Raw genomic sequence first — 15,472 nt, forward strand, 5'->3', positions numbered from 1 at the left:
TTCATTTATTTAAAGATACTGAAAAAGAAACCATTAGGACCTAAAGAAATCAGTGCATCCATGTTGTGCTTTGGTTTAAAATGGTAATATACTGAGCAAGTCTCAGAAGGAGAGTGATTTCCCCCAAAGCTCTCATGATGGTGCCACTGTTCTACATATGCTCCAAGCAAGGATATGTGCAGCCAGCTGCAACTAATAAGGAAATGACTGGGGCCACTCTCAGTCTTGGAGGTGGGGGACGTAGCTTGTTAGGCCAAGACACACATGCAACATGATAAATAGGACGAGAACATGTAGGAAAGGTCAGCGACCCAAGGCTCACTCTATTCCCTCAGAACAAGGGAGAATGTTCTAGAGCTGATCAAAAGTGCATGGTCTTCATTTTGATTCTCTACACAATGATTCCCACTTGGGCCTTGTTCTCCAACATTCTCTAGAAAGAAGACCACTTCGTGAAGCATGAAGACCACTTCTCTTTGAAACACATGTAACACGTATTATTTACTGTGACAGTAAGAAAATGGTGAGGTAATCTTCCAGTAGAAACTGAAGACTATAGGTTACAGGCAAAATATTCAGGGCTCTTTCAGGAATGGCAAACAGGTTTATCCTGAGTACCAACTATGATGGCTTTTAGGATCTGCTTCACATCTTGGAAGGTGAATGGTTTTGAGGCTAGATCCAAGCTTGGTGGGAAAGAGCACCATGACGCATTAGCCAATTATGGAACTGGCATAGGATGTGGGGTGGGGATACGCAAAGATATACGCATTGTAAAATGTATTTGCAAGTGCACTTAAAATATTTTGTCCTCCTATGTGATACAGCACAACAGTTTCCTCAAATCCTGAACTGATGGTAAAATTTGGTTCGATGGTAAAATTTAAAAACATTATTTGAAGTTATAAACACTTTCTAAAAATCAATTCTAACATGGCCATCAGCCCGGCAGAGACTACAGCTTCGTTTTCTAATAAGTAAATAGATTAAGCAAGATGACTTACTCCCAGTAACAGCTTAGCATGGGGGAAGGTAAGGGCCAATATGCAAAGCCATGGTTCTTGAACTGTTAATCTTTGGATGTTTATAGAACATTTGATAATCCCATAATTTACAGAAGCTTCATTCTCGGAAAAATGTCATCTGAAAACCTATGAAAATTATGAGCGAATTCTGAGGAGTCAATACCTTCCAGAAGTGCATCCATTGACTTCAAATCCCTCACTAAAGCAGGAAGGGGCCTTATTCAAATGCAAAGAACTTTGCTCAGCGCCTGACAGATAAGACCTACTCATTCCATAACTTTCAGCATGGGAGTGAACATGAAGTCAGGAAATTCAGATTAAAGTTGTGTCATCACAGATATATCACTTTAAAACCCTGAGCTTGTTTTCTTAAGAAGTCCCAAATTGGATTTTGGAGAATCCCACTGTTTTTTTTGGGGAAAATAATGTTTAATAAATTTTCAACTTGTTCCAACTTCTGACAGGAAACATCTGTCTGTGTCCCTTTATAGGTTGAATGTCTACTCTATCATCAGGTAAATAATGAAGAAATAAATGAGGCTTGTTGGCTTTTGTGTGGTATGCATGGACCAAACAAGGCTGAGAAGTTGATTTGATTTGGAGAAGATCAAATCTCTCTCTTGTCCTACCCATAGAACATACCTCTATCCTGTAGTTCTAAAAACGGAGGGGGTGGATCACGAGAATACAGGGAGTCAGAAAAGAAACCTCTCTTCCGAGCAATTTCTAATTCTAAACTGAAAGCAGCATATTTTTGCACGGAAAAATGCTTATGTTTTTAAGGAAATGCATTGAGTTTTAGTGGCCAACAGACATTATGTTGTTGTTGTTGTTTGTCAGCGAGTTAAATTTCCAGCTAACCATGTCTGCTCTTTAGATCTCTGAGTGCATTAGGAAATATTTCTTGAAAATATAATCTATAAATAATGCTAAGAAACAAAATAAAACATAAATGGGGGAAATGTAATATAGTGGAGTCAAAGACTGAGATTAGAATAAAACTCCGCCACTTATTCGTTTTGTGATTTCAGACAAGTCTTTTAACATCTCCAGGCTTTGTTTTTCTGAGGCAGGATAAGATGACATGATTACCTGCCCCAAGTGACTTGTAGAATTATTTTGAGTCACAAATGAATGTGTTTTGAAAACCTTAAGGTTTGTCAAATCAAGTAAGAAAGCAAAATCGTAACCCTCCTAACCTTTCCTCCAAGATGCCTACATTCTAGGGCCAAAGCTCACTTAACTGAAGTTAATTTGACACTTGCAACAAATGATTGGCACTAAAAATGCTTTTGCTCATTAAAAACTGGTTTAACACAAAAATGAGATAAATGTAAGATAATGAGAGGCAGATGCACAAAAATTACCTTAAATTACCCAGGGGTTTAAAAATTATGGGGCAACTGCTTATAGAAGATTCAAATCATCAGGAAATAATCTGACATTTGTTGGTATTCATACAAGGAAATTCATGTGGCAATGTTTCTGCTTTCAGGAGCAAACAACCGTGAGGATACCAGGTTGAGCACATCTGGTTCCTAGAGAAAATACCAAAGAGAACACATGCCACGTTGATGTCTGAATTTCAGAGGGACTGGGCATATCTAGTCTGTCACCAAATGTGCTGGAATAAATGTCAGAATGTTGATACAATGATGTAAATATATACTGTGAAAGAGTTATCAAAGTAATAACCATAAATCTCTGTCATATATACTTGACATGATACTCCAACAGGTCAGAGCGATTTTAAAGGAATGAATTAACGAATGAATTTACTAAGATGATTTCAATCTATTAACAAATTTGCTTTTTAAATAAATATTTTGGTAGCCTTCATTGTCAAACTTCTAAAGGCCTCAATTCCTTCACTGTTAGATGGATTCCCACAACTTCCCTTCTCTGTCTCATAGGGGTTGTGATGAGGATGCAATAATGTTGGTAACAGTACTGGGTACAGTATAAAATGTTAAGTATATATAAGGCATAGTGATTCTCATGCTGTTTCCTATTTTTGTGAAATGCGAAGGCCATCTTGTCTCCTTCCATAGTGAAAAATCATAAAGTGAACTTAAGCTTGTAAATCTAAGGGAACAGCTAAAATCTCTAGCAATTTTTATTAGCCAACACTTGTGATCTTTAAAAGTTATAATAACCAAGATATGGAAGCAACCTAAGTGTTCATAAATATACAAATGGGTAAGAAAGACATATATATATATATATGTGTATACACACACACACACACACACACACACACACACACAGAGGCAATGGGATAACACACAGCCATAAAAAGGACAAGATCATGTCATTTGCAACAACATGGATGGACCTAGAGGGTATGATATTAAGTAAAATAAATCAGACTGAGACAGACAAATAAGATTTCATCCATATACAGATCCCGAAAGACAAATAAATAAACATATAAAAAGCAAAATCAGACCTCTAAACACAGAGAACAAAATGATAGTTGTCAGGAGGGAAGGGTGTGGGGGACTGGCAATATGGATGAAGGAGAGTGGGAGAGACAGGCTTCCAGTTAGGGAAGGAAGAAATCATGGGAATAAAAGCACAGCATAGGGCATAGAGTCAAGGGTATGGTAACAGCGCTGTGTGGCGACAGATGGCAGCTACACTTGTGGTGAGCACAGCGTAACATACAGAAAACTTGAATCACCGTGTTGTATACTTGAGACTAATGTAATGTACATCTGTTATAAAAAGATAGACTATATTATTTTTTATCACTAGGCTGTCAACCCCTTATAAGCAATGATTTGACTAATTAGCCATTTTACTTCAAATACTGAAGGACACATGATATTACTTAATTGGTCTTATTCAATAAATAACAGAAATAATTACAAGACCAGTATCACTCAGGGAAGGTATAATATGTCATAGTTCTTTTCGTGAAACGATAGAATGCACACAAATTGAATGTCTCAGCCTATTGGAATGTGGGGTAAAGGCTGGGTATTGGGACCAAATTCGAAGATCGGGACCTAAGATCAGGACATCGACCAAGATGCATAAATCCCAGGGCACAAAGCAAGATGGAATATTCAACGTTTGCTACAACTAGTAAGCAAGTAGGAAGACCGACAGGAGTTTATATAGTGAAGAAAGCAGACGCACAACCACATGGGGAGCCAGCCACCAGGGAGACTACAGGAAATAAGAAAAAGCAAAACAACAAAAGGCGGTGAAGGAGGACTGACATAGATCCTGCCTGGGAATACATACGAGAGATGTGAATCCTTCCTCAGTTATATACTATATTGAGGACCATTAATTTGTCTCCCTTTGTACACACACACACACACACACACACACGTTATGGTCTGTATATATATGTGCATATGTATACGTACACAAATAGGCCCAATACCTCAATACATCATACATACCTAAATTGTTTTGAGGAGTAAATGAGCTAATGCACATAAAATACAGAGCAAAATCTCTTACAAGTGCAGAGTTAGTGTTCAATATGTGCCATTTGTTATTATTACTCAAGATTTTCTGTTTTACAGTTACAAGATTATGCAGTTAGATAGAGGCAGTGCGATTCCTTAAAAACATATTTTGCACATATTTACCAATAACATGCCATGCATTATTGTATATAAATATACACTTCCTATAAATGCAATATTCAGTGAAGACTGACATTACACTTAGGGTATAAAAGACCAAATGTTAGCAACACATCTTGAACGAAACCTTCAGCAAAGGCATAAGATAAAAAGTCAGTCTCCACACAAAGAAAATCAGTTAAGGAAACTTGTCCTGGTCAAAATGTATACACATGAAGCTTCCCTGCCAGGCTGTATTTACCACACAGCTTATAACACGTGAAAGTGAGTTCAGACCTAACTTCCAGTTAAACTCAGAAATGTCTCCTTTCGAGAATCTGATCATAGATTCTCAAATTGTCCATCATTTCCTACATCGCCAGGGAAGTTGATAAAGTCAATTTTTGGTGACTGGGACCATTGCGGAAATTGTTTTGAAATTATCAAACAAAAGTGAGCAAATGAAGTTAAGTGGCTTACATTAAAAAAAAAAAAAAATGTTCAAGTGGCCCAGTAGTCATTTTCATGGCAAATTCAAGCAGTAATTCTCTTTTTGTAATCTCTCACAACAACACAGTTTGTTACTGCTTTCTTGAACGCATTATTTACTTAATGACAGCAGTGGACTGAACCGTGCCCGCCCCTTCCAAAATACACACATTAAAGGCCTCACCCCCAATGTGACTATCCTTGCAGGAGGTAATTAAGGTAAAATAAAGTCCTAAGCGTGGGGACCTGGTCAGGGAGGGATTACTGTCCTGAGAAGGAGAGATTCCAGAGAGTTGGCTCACTCTCCAAGTGAGGACGTCGTCAAAGGGTGCCTGTCTGCAAACCTGGAAAAGAGACCTCAGCAGAAACCAAACACAGCCAGACCTAGGTCTCAGAATTGCAAGCTTCTAGACTGAGAAAGTAAATCCCTACTGTTTAAGTCACCAAGTCTATGACATTTATTTCCATGATATTTTTTACATCAGCCTGAGCAGATTAATATATTTACTTACCTGTTCATGCATTCTTGTTTCTTTAATGAGAATATCCGGGACTGAAGAAGTCGTAGTTAAATACACTTCTTTTTCTTACTGTACTAATGGGAGAGCCAGCTGTCACAATTTTAATGAGAAAGGTGACCTCAGCAAGGGGGGGTGGGGGGCTGGGAGGTCCCAACACTCATCTCCCCACAAAAACAGCAAAACAGCTACAAACTGATGAAAATAGCTCAGGGAAAGCTGTGACCTACAATGAAGAAGCAGCCAAACTACTGTGGGACTCAAAAACCGAGGCTGGCCAAGCACAGAACACCATAGGAAGCATTTTATCTCTGGTGCAAATCCCCCAATCCAGAGCAGCTCAGTGGCAGGAGGAATCCGCACAGAGAAATGTCACCCCACAGGGAGAGGCAGAGCAGAAGAGTCCCAGTGAGCCTCACCCCTGCGGGAGTTCGCAGCCTTTGGTACCAAGGATGGCCACAGTCTTCTCCAAGGCGGATCCCAGCTGATGGAGCCTTCGGAGCCCCTGCTGCTGCATCTCCTCCTCAGGGCTGCAGCTGTCCTTGCAGTGAGCCTTGCCCCCAGGGTCCCCCGGCCCCTCCTTCCAGGATTGGGATGCCTCGGTGCTTTGCCATAATTGTGACTCAAGCTGCCACTTCTCGGAGCCCTGCCCTCCACATTCCCAGGTCCTGGCTCCGACCCATCATTGCTGAGAACCACCTGGCTGACGGTCTGAGCCCTGCTCCTGGGTCCCAAGTCATGGTACTGGGCTGCCAGTACTGGACCTGTGCTGCTGCTGCTGCTACTGCTGCTATGAACACCACCCCCAGGTTCCAATGCAAAGCTTGAACGCACCACCATCAGGGAAGGTCTATAACACGCAGAGAGACCTACAGATTCAGTGCAATCCCTTTCAAAATCCCAGTGTTATTTTCTGCAAATAGAAACAAAAGACTATCCTGAAATGTGTATGGAATCCTGAAAGATTCTGAACCACCAAGGCAATCTTGAGAAAGAGCAAAGCAGGAGGTATGAGGTTTCCTGATTTCAAGCTATATCACAAAGCTATATAGTAAACATCATGCTACCGGCGTACAGACAGACAGACCAGTGGAGCAGAGGAGAGGGCACAAATATAAACCCATGTATACACCGTTGATCTATTTGCAACAAAGGCACCAAGAATAGACAATGAGGAAATAATAGTCTTTTCAATAAATGGTGCTGGGTAAATTAGACATTCCCATGCAAAAGAATAAAACTGCTTCCCTATCTTTTTATCATTCATAAAAAATTAACTTGATACAGACTAAATACTTAAAGACCTGAAACCATAAAACTCCTGGAATATAACATAGGGAAAAAGATTCTTGACATTGGTCCTAATTGATTTTTCTGGATAAGAAGATAAAAGTAAAGACAACGCAAGGCAAAATAAACCAGCAGAATACATCAAACTAAAGAACTTCTGTACTGAAAGGAAATCATCAATACATTAGAAAGGCAACCTACAGAGCAAAAGAAAATATTTTCAAACCATATGTGCAATAAAGGTGTCAATACCCAAAATGGCCAACAAGTACATGAAAAGGTGCTCAATATCGCTAATCATTACAGAAATGCAGATCAAAATCCGTTAGGATTGTTATTCTCAATCACAAGAGATGGCAAATGTTGGGAAGGATGTGGAGAAAAGGGAATTCTTATACGTTGTTGGTGGAAATGTAAATTAGTATAGCTATTATGGAAAGCAGTACCTTGGCTCCTTAAAAATTAAAATGAAACTTCTGGTTATAAAATAAGTCTTGGTTGGAAATGAAAAGGACAGCATAGGGAATACAGTCAACAGTATTATAACACTAGATGGTGACAGATGGTAGGTACATTTATCACGGTGAGCGCTGTGTAATGTAGAGAACTGTCAAATCACTACATTGCACACACACACACACACACACACAATTTACAAAGAGAACTACCACATGATCCAGCAATCCTCTTTCTGTGTATATATTTGCAAAAATGAAATCAATCTCATGAAGAGTATCTGCATAGCTGTGTTCACCATAGCATAATACACGGTAGCCAAGACATGTAATCCACCCACATGTCCTTCAGTGGATAACTGGATAAAGAAACTGTGGTATGCTCAACAGGATGTTATTCAATCATAAAAAGGAAAAAAAAATCTTGACATTTATGACAACATAGATAGACATGGAGGACATTAGGGTAAGTGAAATAAGCCAACCAAATAAACCAAGGAGAAAGACAAATACCAGATTTCATTACTATGGTATTATTATATACGGGAATCTTTCTTTTTTAAAGCTAGTTTTATAGAAACAGAATCAATGGTCACCAGGGGCAGGGAGAGTGGGGAAATGGGGTGATGGATGCCAAAGCATAGAAGCTTCCATTTATAGGGGTCCCTTGGTGGCTCAGCTGGTTGTGTTTGCCTTCGGCTCAGGTCATGATCTTAGGGTTCTGGGAACAAGCCCTGCATCGGGCCCCCTCCTCCTCAGACAGCCTGCTTCTCCCTCTCCCTCTGCCCCCGCCCACTTATTCTCCCTCTCTATCCCTCTCTCAAATAAATAAGTAAACAAATCTTTAAAAAAAAAGGAATTTTCATTTATAAGAATAGGTTCTAAGGACCAAATGTACAGCACGATATAACTGTCACTGAGAGTAGCTCTAAATCATGCTCACCACACACACCCAAATAATTATGTGAAGTGATGAATGTGTTAATAATCTTGATCTTGGTAATCATTCCACAATGTTTATGTATATCAAATCATCATGCTGTACACTTTAAATATATACAATTATATTTGTCAATTATTCCTCAATAAACTTAAAAAAGAAAACTAAATTCAGAAAAGTGTACTAGGTACCAATAACATCAAAATTTTTCAATAATTTTAGTGAATTACTTTATAGTTACATATGTTCAATAAAAATTATGTCTCAAGTTAGAAATAACACATTTTTCATCATAGTGTAAGTTAAAATCACAACACATATGAATAGACAGGTGCACAAATATTTATAAGGCTAAAGTTGAGTCACTTTTGGCATATTCATATGAAAATTTACTCATTTAGATTTTTACAAAGAAATGAAGGATGCTTTATGTTTTAAAATTATGTGGAAGAGCAGAATATATAATATACACTTTAAACCTATTAATCAAAAGGCAGATTATGCCAAGTATAAAAGGAACTAAAACAGAAATATAAAATATTTCAAAATATTCTGTGTTGTGGACACTTGGGTGGCTCAGTCAGTTAAGTATCTGCCTTTGCCTCAGGTCATGATCTCAGTCATGGGATCAAGTCCCGCATAAGGCCCCCTGCTCCTTGGGGAGCCTGCTTTTCCTTCTGCCCACCCCCTGTCTCTCATGGATAAATAAATAAAATCCTTTAAAAAATACATTGATTTTAAGTGGATTTTTTAAATTTGTTTAAAGATGTCATTTATTTGGGAGAGAGAGAGCGATTGGGAGGAGGGAGCAGAGGGAGAGGGACAAGCGGACTCCCCACTGAGCATGGAGCCTGAAAAGGACCTCAATCCCAGGACCCTAAGATCATCATCTGAGCTGAAATCAAGAGTTGGGACACTTAACCTATTATTATTATTCAGTAGCTAAACAATCTCAACAGGACCAAGTTTTTTGGTTTTTGTGCCTTTCCATATCACGATCCTCAACTTACTAAGTCATGATTCCCCAGTGTATATGATAGTGGTTCAAGATTTATATACCACCCAGGTGCCCCAGAATTTTTTTAGTTTTTTTTTTAATTTTTTTTTCTACAATGAGAAAATAATACTTCTGAAATTAAACAAGTGTATATATAAAAGTAAAAGAGAGCAGCAAAATGGAGAGTAGAAATTCCAGAGAATATCATCTCCAAGTGGAATCAAGGAGAATAAAAGTAATACGGGTCTTGGGTAACAGCAGGACCTCACTCCTTCCTCTAGTGGAGAATGTTTACCACTAAGGCAGCCTTCCCAAGCAAAAACCAGCTCTGAAACATTAATAAGGATACTGAATTTATCAACATATCTGGCAATTTTCAGCATATGCCATTATTTTTAAAATATAATTGAATGCTTCCACAGGACCCGATGCTCCTTCAAAGTCTCTCTCTACTAAAAACTATCAAATCTATTCAAAATTGAACAATTTTCAGGGAAACTAGAATCCTCTACTACTCAGAGTTCAGCAAAATATTACCAAAGATGTTCTGTGGGTAATTTTCAAAAATGAATGGTGCATTTCTGTGGTCACATGCCCTCTGGGATTATGTACGTGAGTTTCTACTATGTACTGCCATGACACGTCCACTTATGTATGCATGTATGTATGTGCATGTGCCCATATATATGTGTGTGTGTATATATTCATTCAACATATGTTTACGTAAGACTTAAAATGTACATTGTTGATAGAGTAGGAGGCAAATCAAATGAGTGGGTGCCATTGAGATGAATGAATGAAGATATCATCGCAGAAACTGTTTTCACAATGGAAGCTGAAAATACTAAGGCCTCACTTCTTTTGCATGGATACTTGACCAAGACTGGGAAAACATCTTAAAAAATCTCCTTTACAAGAATTATGACACTGAAGGACAAGCGCCCCTTCCTTTTCTTCTCTTTGTACAAAGTTGAACAAACAGCATATAAATCTTGAACCACTATCATATACAGTGGAGAATCAAAACTTAGTTGAGGATCGTGATATGGAAAGGTACGAAAACTAAAAAAACTTGGTCCCGTTGACATTGTTTAGCTACTGACTAAGGAAAAAAAAAAATGTCATGCTTATAGACCTCTCATTATCTTATTTAATACAAACCTTGCTGTTAAACAGCTTTTTGGAGAGTGTATATGGCTGAAGGCATCCTAATTTACTCAACTTTATGGTCTATTCATACGCAATTCACCTGGTTTCATATATAAGTGCTCCTATCAAATTGACATGAAATAACAAGGCTTACAAATAATGTCTCATTTTCAAGTCATAAAGAACTTCAACAAATCCTGATTTGGGTAATTTCTGAAAGTTGATAAATTACTAATGTATATTCAACAACTAGCATATTATGAAGAAGTAAATCACTGAAAATTATTGGATCTCCTCATTTTCTTCTCCCAAATTTTCTTTTGCTAACTCTTCAATTTGGGAAATGAAATTCAAAAGATTTTAAAAGCTTCACATGATCTATCTTCACATAAATTTCTCAGCCTACCAACTAAAGCTTATCAGTTCTAGAGAGCTTGGATTTGTTTTATAGCATTCCTGATATTATGAAGTTAAACTAATTGACAGAGAACTAGAAATTTCTCTACAAATGAGAAAATACACATACACACAGATGTGCATGCCCTTTCTCTTCCAATTTCAGTGATTTATTGTTGATGACTGCAAAGAGCTAAGGCCAACCTGACTATAGGAGTTAAGATACCCTGAGCTCGAGTCTCAGTATGAAAGATTAAAGGTAGATAAGAAAAGGCCTTGGGTTTTATACTTTTATCTACTTATCACATATAACGAACAAAATGCTGAGAAGCAGGGGTCGGTAAGCATTAATGAGAATTCACAGTTTTCGTGGTGTGCTGGGGAAAGCTTGGTGTAAATGAGGTGAAAAAAAAGGCAAGAAGCATATTGATATAAGAGCAAATGGCAAGATAATCTCTAGATTCATGCTTCACATGAAATGAATATTTAATAAATATTGGTTGGGGGTCCTTGGTTGGCATCTGCCTTCAGTTCAGGTCATGATCTCAGGGTCCTGGTATTGATCCACATCGGGCTCCTCGCTCAGCTGGGAGTCTGCTTCTCCCTCTGCCCTTCTCCCTGTTCATGATTTTTATATGTCTCTCTCATTTTCTGTGTCACTCACATAAATAAATAAAATCTTTAAAAAAATATTGGTTGACGTAATAGGAACACCTTGACTCTGAGCCAAAAGTAAAGGGGCTGAAGAAGAGAAATGTGCCATTTCTTATTGTTTTCACCGGAAAAACTGTGGGATTTTCCATCTATTAAATAAAATGAGGAATTCTCCTTCTTTAACTTAAAACTTGCACTTGTAGTTGGGCTGATCACTCTAATGAAAACATTTAAAAAATATTACATACAATGTAATTCACACTTATTATTTATTAAACAAATTATTACTCCTACTAAGAGCCTAATATTCCATCACTCTATTGCATTGGGAAATGCACGTGGACCATAAGAACAACAGTTAGACACCTACCTCTTATTTCCTCTTGCTCAAGGGAGATAGAAAAAGTATCTAAGTTTCATCTTGCTGCTATAACAAAGTACCATGAACTAAGTGGCTTTAAAAAATAGATTCTCGGGATCCCTGGGTGGCTCAGCGGTTGAGCATCTGCCTTTGGCCCAGGACATGATCCTGGGATCCGGGATCGAGTGCCATATCAGGCTCCCCACATGGAGCCTGCTTCTCCCTCAGCCTATGTCTCTCTGCTCTCTCTTGCTGTCTCTCTCATGAATCATTAAATAAAAATATATTTTTTAAAAGTACTCTCACAGTTTTGAAAGTCAGATGTCTGAAATAAATTTTATGGGACTAAGATCAAGGGGTTGGTATGGCTGGTTCTTTCTGAAGGTTATAGAAGGGAATCCTTTACATTGTCTTCCCTCCTCCAGCTTCTGTGATCACATAACCTTCTTATTTAGGCCTTTTTTGTCTTACTCTTAAAAGGACTTGTTTGATTATATTTAGGTTTCACCTGGATATTTTGGAATAACCTTCCTATCTGAAGATCCTTAACTTAATCACATCTGCAAAGTCTCCTTTGCCATAAACTATACATTTCACAGGTGCCAGGAATTAGCAAGTGGGTATCTTTGGGAGGCCATTATCCCATTGTTTGTAGTAGATGTCTACCTATACATAGATCTTGACTTGATAATCTTGTAAAGAAAAGTATCAGTAAGAAAAATCAATCAACAATGATTAAATGTAAAGACTCAGTACTATTAAGAGATTTATGCAGGGATCTCTGGAAGTCAAGAACGTAGATCATCAGTGGATCTCATCTCTGGAAAGTCTCTCAATCTATCCTGTCCTTAATGTAAATATTCTGAAAGTTCCATATTCCTCAATACTGAATTAAAGTAACTGAAGGTTGCAAAGGGACTTTAAACACTTTGGAATGACGCCTGCCTTTGATTAAGAATGTACCCTGGAAACCATACCTGCATTTGTCTCCATTAACTAAGAAAGCAAGAAAATGAAAGCACCTTCAATGCAGTCAAATACAGCTGTAATTCTTATGAAAATCCAGAAATTAAATTTAACCTCAATGATATTGTAGTTTATGTATTGGACAGGTAGAGGGGGAAAGGAGGTGAGGAAAACGCTCACCTTAAATAATAAATCTTTCTTCCCGTAACGAAGCTCCTTCAGCTGGGCTTGGATTTTTTTTGACTGCAAGAACAGAAACATATATTAGTGCCTAATTTCATTTACACTTTCAAACTTGAATATTAAAATTGTTTTAAGCTGTTCAGGAATGAATTTTGCAGTCAAGCAAAAGTTTAATCTCTGCTCTAGAAGTTGGACATCCAGCCAGTCTAGGCAGGAGGAGAAAACCTAATCCTCTGCAAAGGAACCATATTATTTTATTTTTTTGTAGAAATTTTACTTTTAAACTTTTAATTTTTCAATTTGAGTTTAGATGACATATAATAGGAACCATATTTTTAAAAGGCAATATTTTGCCTTTTAAAAGTAGTTTATTGTTTCTCTCTCCAGCATCCTCCTCCCCCAACCAAAAAAGACTACACATACACACAGAGAATTTTAGTCACCAGAGCACGTTCAACAATCCAATTTTAGACGCTAAATATACTATGTATGCCTCAGTTTTCACTGCTTATTTGCAATCACTTCTTTTTAAAGATTAAATATTTGTAAATTTAAATTGACAACCAAGTTTGAATTTGACGTATGTCCAAAGGGAAGGCAGCAAGCAAATGTGACAGGAAGGAAAAAAAAAAAAAAGAAGCAGCTAGAATGCTAAGATGCTGAGGTGAAGGGTGTTTGTTCTGTAGAAGAATGTACCTTTTCAGAGAACTATGCCAAATATAAAAGTGCTTTATAACAAGGAAATTTCTCTCACCACCACTTGACTACTATATGGAAGTATATCTGGTGAGTCACAGATAATGATCTCATCTTTCCATTTTTCCAGAGCAGACCCAATTTCAAACATTCCAACATAAGGACCTCAGTTATTTGTCTTCCTGTATGTAAAATCACAGGTACTGACTCCTCAGTAGGAGAATAAAAACACAAATAGATGATCATAGTCACATAAAAAATGATAATTGAAAAAAATAATGAAAGAGTTGAATAGGAATGCAAAATGGCATAGTCACTTTGGGAAACAGTTTGGTGGTTTCTTATAAAGTCAAACATACACAAAGGGCATTCATTGTATAGCATTTCTTTCTAGGTATTTGACCAAGAGAAATTATAATATATGTAAATGCTTATAGTATCTTTTTTCGTACGAGTCAGAAGTTGGAAATGACCTACATGTCCATTAACTGGTGAAGAGCAAACACTTTATGGTACATTCATGAAATACTAGAATATAAGTACTGAAGCTTGCAACAGTGCGGACGGATTTCAAAAGCATTGCACTATGTGAAATTCTCCAGTCACTAGAAGCTATCTTTTGTATAATGCCATTTATACGGTATTCTAAAAAAAAAGACAAAAAAAAAGAGGGACAGAAATCAGGCCAGTAGGTGACACTGGCTGGGGATTTGTGGTAGAGATTATAAAACAGCAAGAGAAAACTCTGGGGATGCTGAAATGTTCTCTATCCTTAACACATACATTGGTCAAACCCATCCAACTGTATACTTAAGAAGGATGAATTGTATGTAAACTTTATCTCAAACTTCAATTTTAAAAGTCGCTGGCCATAGTACATACTAACCACAAGATCTTCGTGGGACTATTATATCCCAGTAAGCTGTGACAAAGGTCCTCGTCAACAAATGGAGCCCACTCATATTTTTGAAATATAATTTTCCAAGCTTCCATTCAACGTATATGAGTCTTTCACTGAACCAGCTGTGGCTACACTCGGAATCGGTTTCCTATTATATACAGAACACGGCTAATGATGCAAGGTAGCGGAGTTTGCCACGTGGGACACTGTATTCTGATGGTGTCATAATTCCTAGATTAGTGTCTAATTCTGGAAGCACCGTCAATTAGAGCAGAATCTTACACGTTCTGTCTTGCACCAGCACAAGGATCAACTATTAGAAACGGTTTTCCCAGACATCCCTACCATGAACCAACTGCATCTTGTGATCTAGTGAATCAGGAAATTGATAAGAGCGGATGAAAAGAAATAAAGGAAAGGAAGAAGAGACAAGGGAAGAGGGAGAGAGGAAAATGAAGGGGGGAGAGTGATGATTTGAGACAGAGAGAGAAGGAAGGAAGGAGGAAGGAAGGGAGGCAGGGAGAAAGAGTTCAACACTAACAATTCAGAACTATGCGATTAAACTCTATACCTAGAAGAAGCAAGGATTTGTGGTTTCTTACAAACTAACTACTATTTTTTTTTCATTTCCATAAAAAAGGAATCCTCTTTCCCTTGATAGGTTTAGTGAAAGTGAAATGCATGATATAATGCAGAAGAAGCTGAAGAGCCATTGTTGTATGTGTATGGTCGGTCCTACCTCCTAAGAGTAAAAACTCATCGGTGCCCTGAATTCACACCTCTACTGCAGGAGTCTACATTTATTGCAACTCTCTTCTCCTGCCACAACATTCCCCAAGTAACCCCAAATAGCGATATTCCGGACACA

The 15,472-nt window shown here is 37.8% G+C and overlaps 1 protein-coding gene across 2 annotated transcripts in view; it reads right to left on the reverse strand.

Annotated features, from left to right (window-relative positions):
- The window catches only part of LUZP2 (leucine zipper protein 2), a 458,806-nt gene that overhangs the window by 117,145 nt on the left and 326,189 nt on the right, over positions 1-15,472 (reverse strand). For both annotated transcript variants that reach the window (XM_072793748.1, XM_072793749.1), the window contains exon 7: positions 13,005-13,067. In XM_072793748.1, the coding sequence (XP_072649849.1) occupies positions 13,005-13,067 (63 nt within the window). The remainder of the gene's footprint in view (positions 1-13,004; positions 13,068-15,472) is intronic.

This window comes from Canis lupus, chromosome 23 (assembly GCF_048164855.1).
Source record: "Canis lupus baileyi chromosome 23, mCanLup2.hap1, whole genome shotgun sequence".
Classification (NCBI taxonomy): domain Eukaryota; kingdom Metazoa; phylum Chordata; class Mammalia; order Carnivora; family Canidae; genus Canis; species Canis lupus.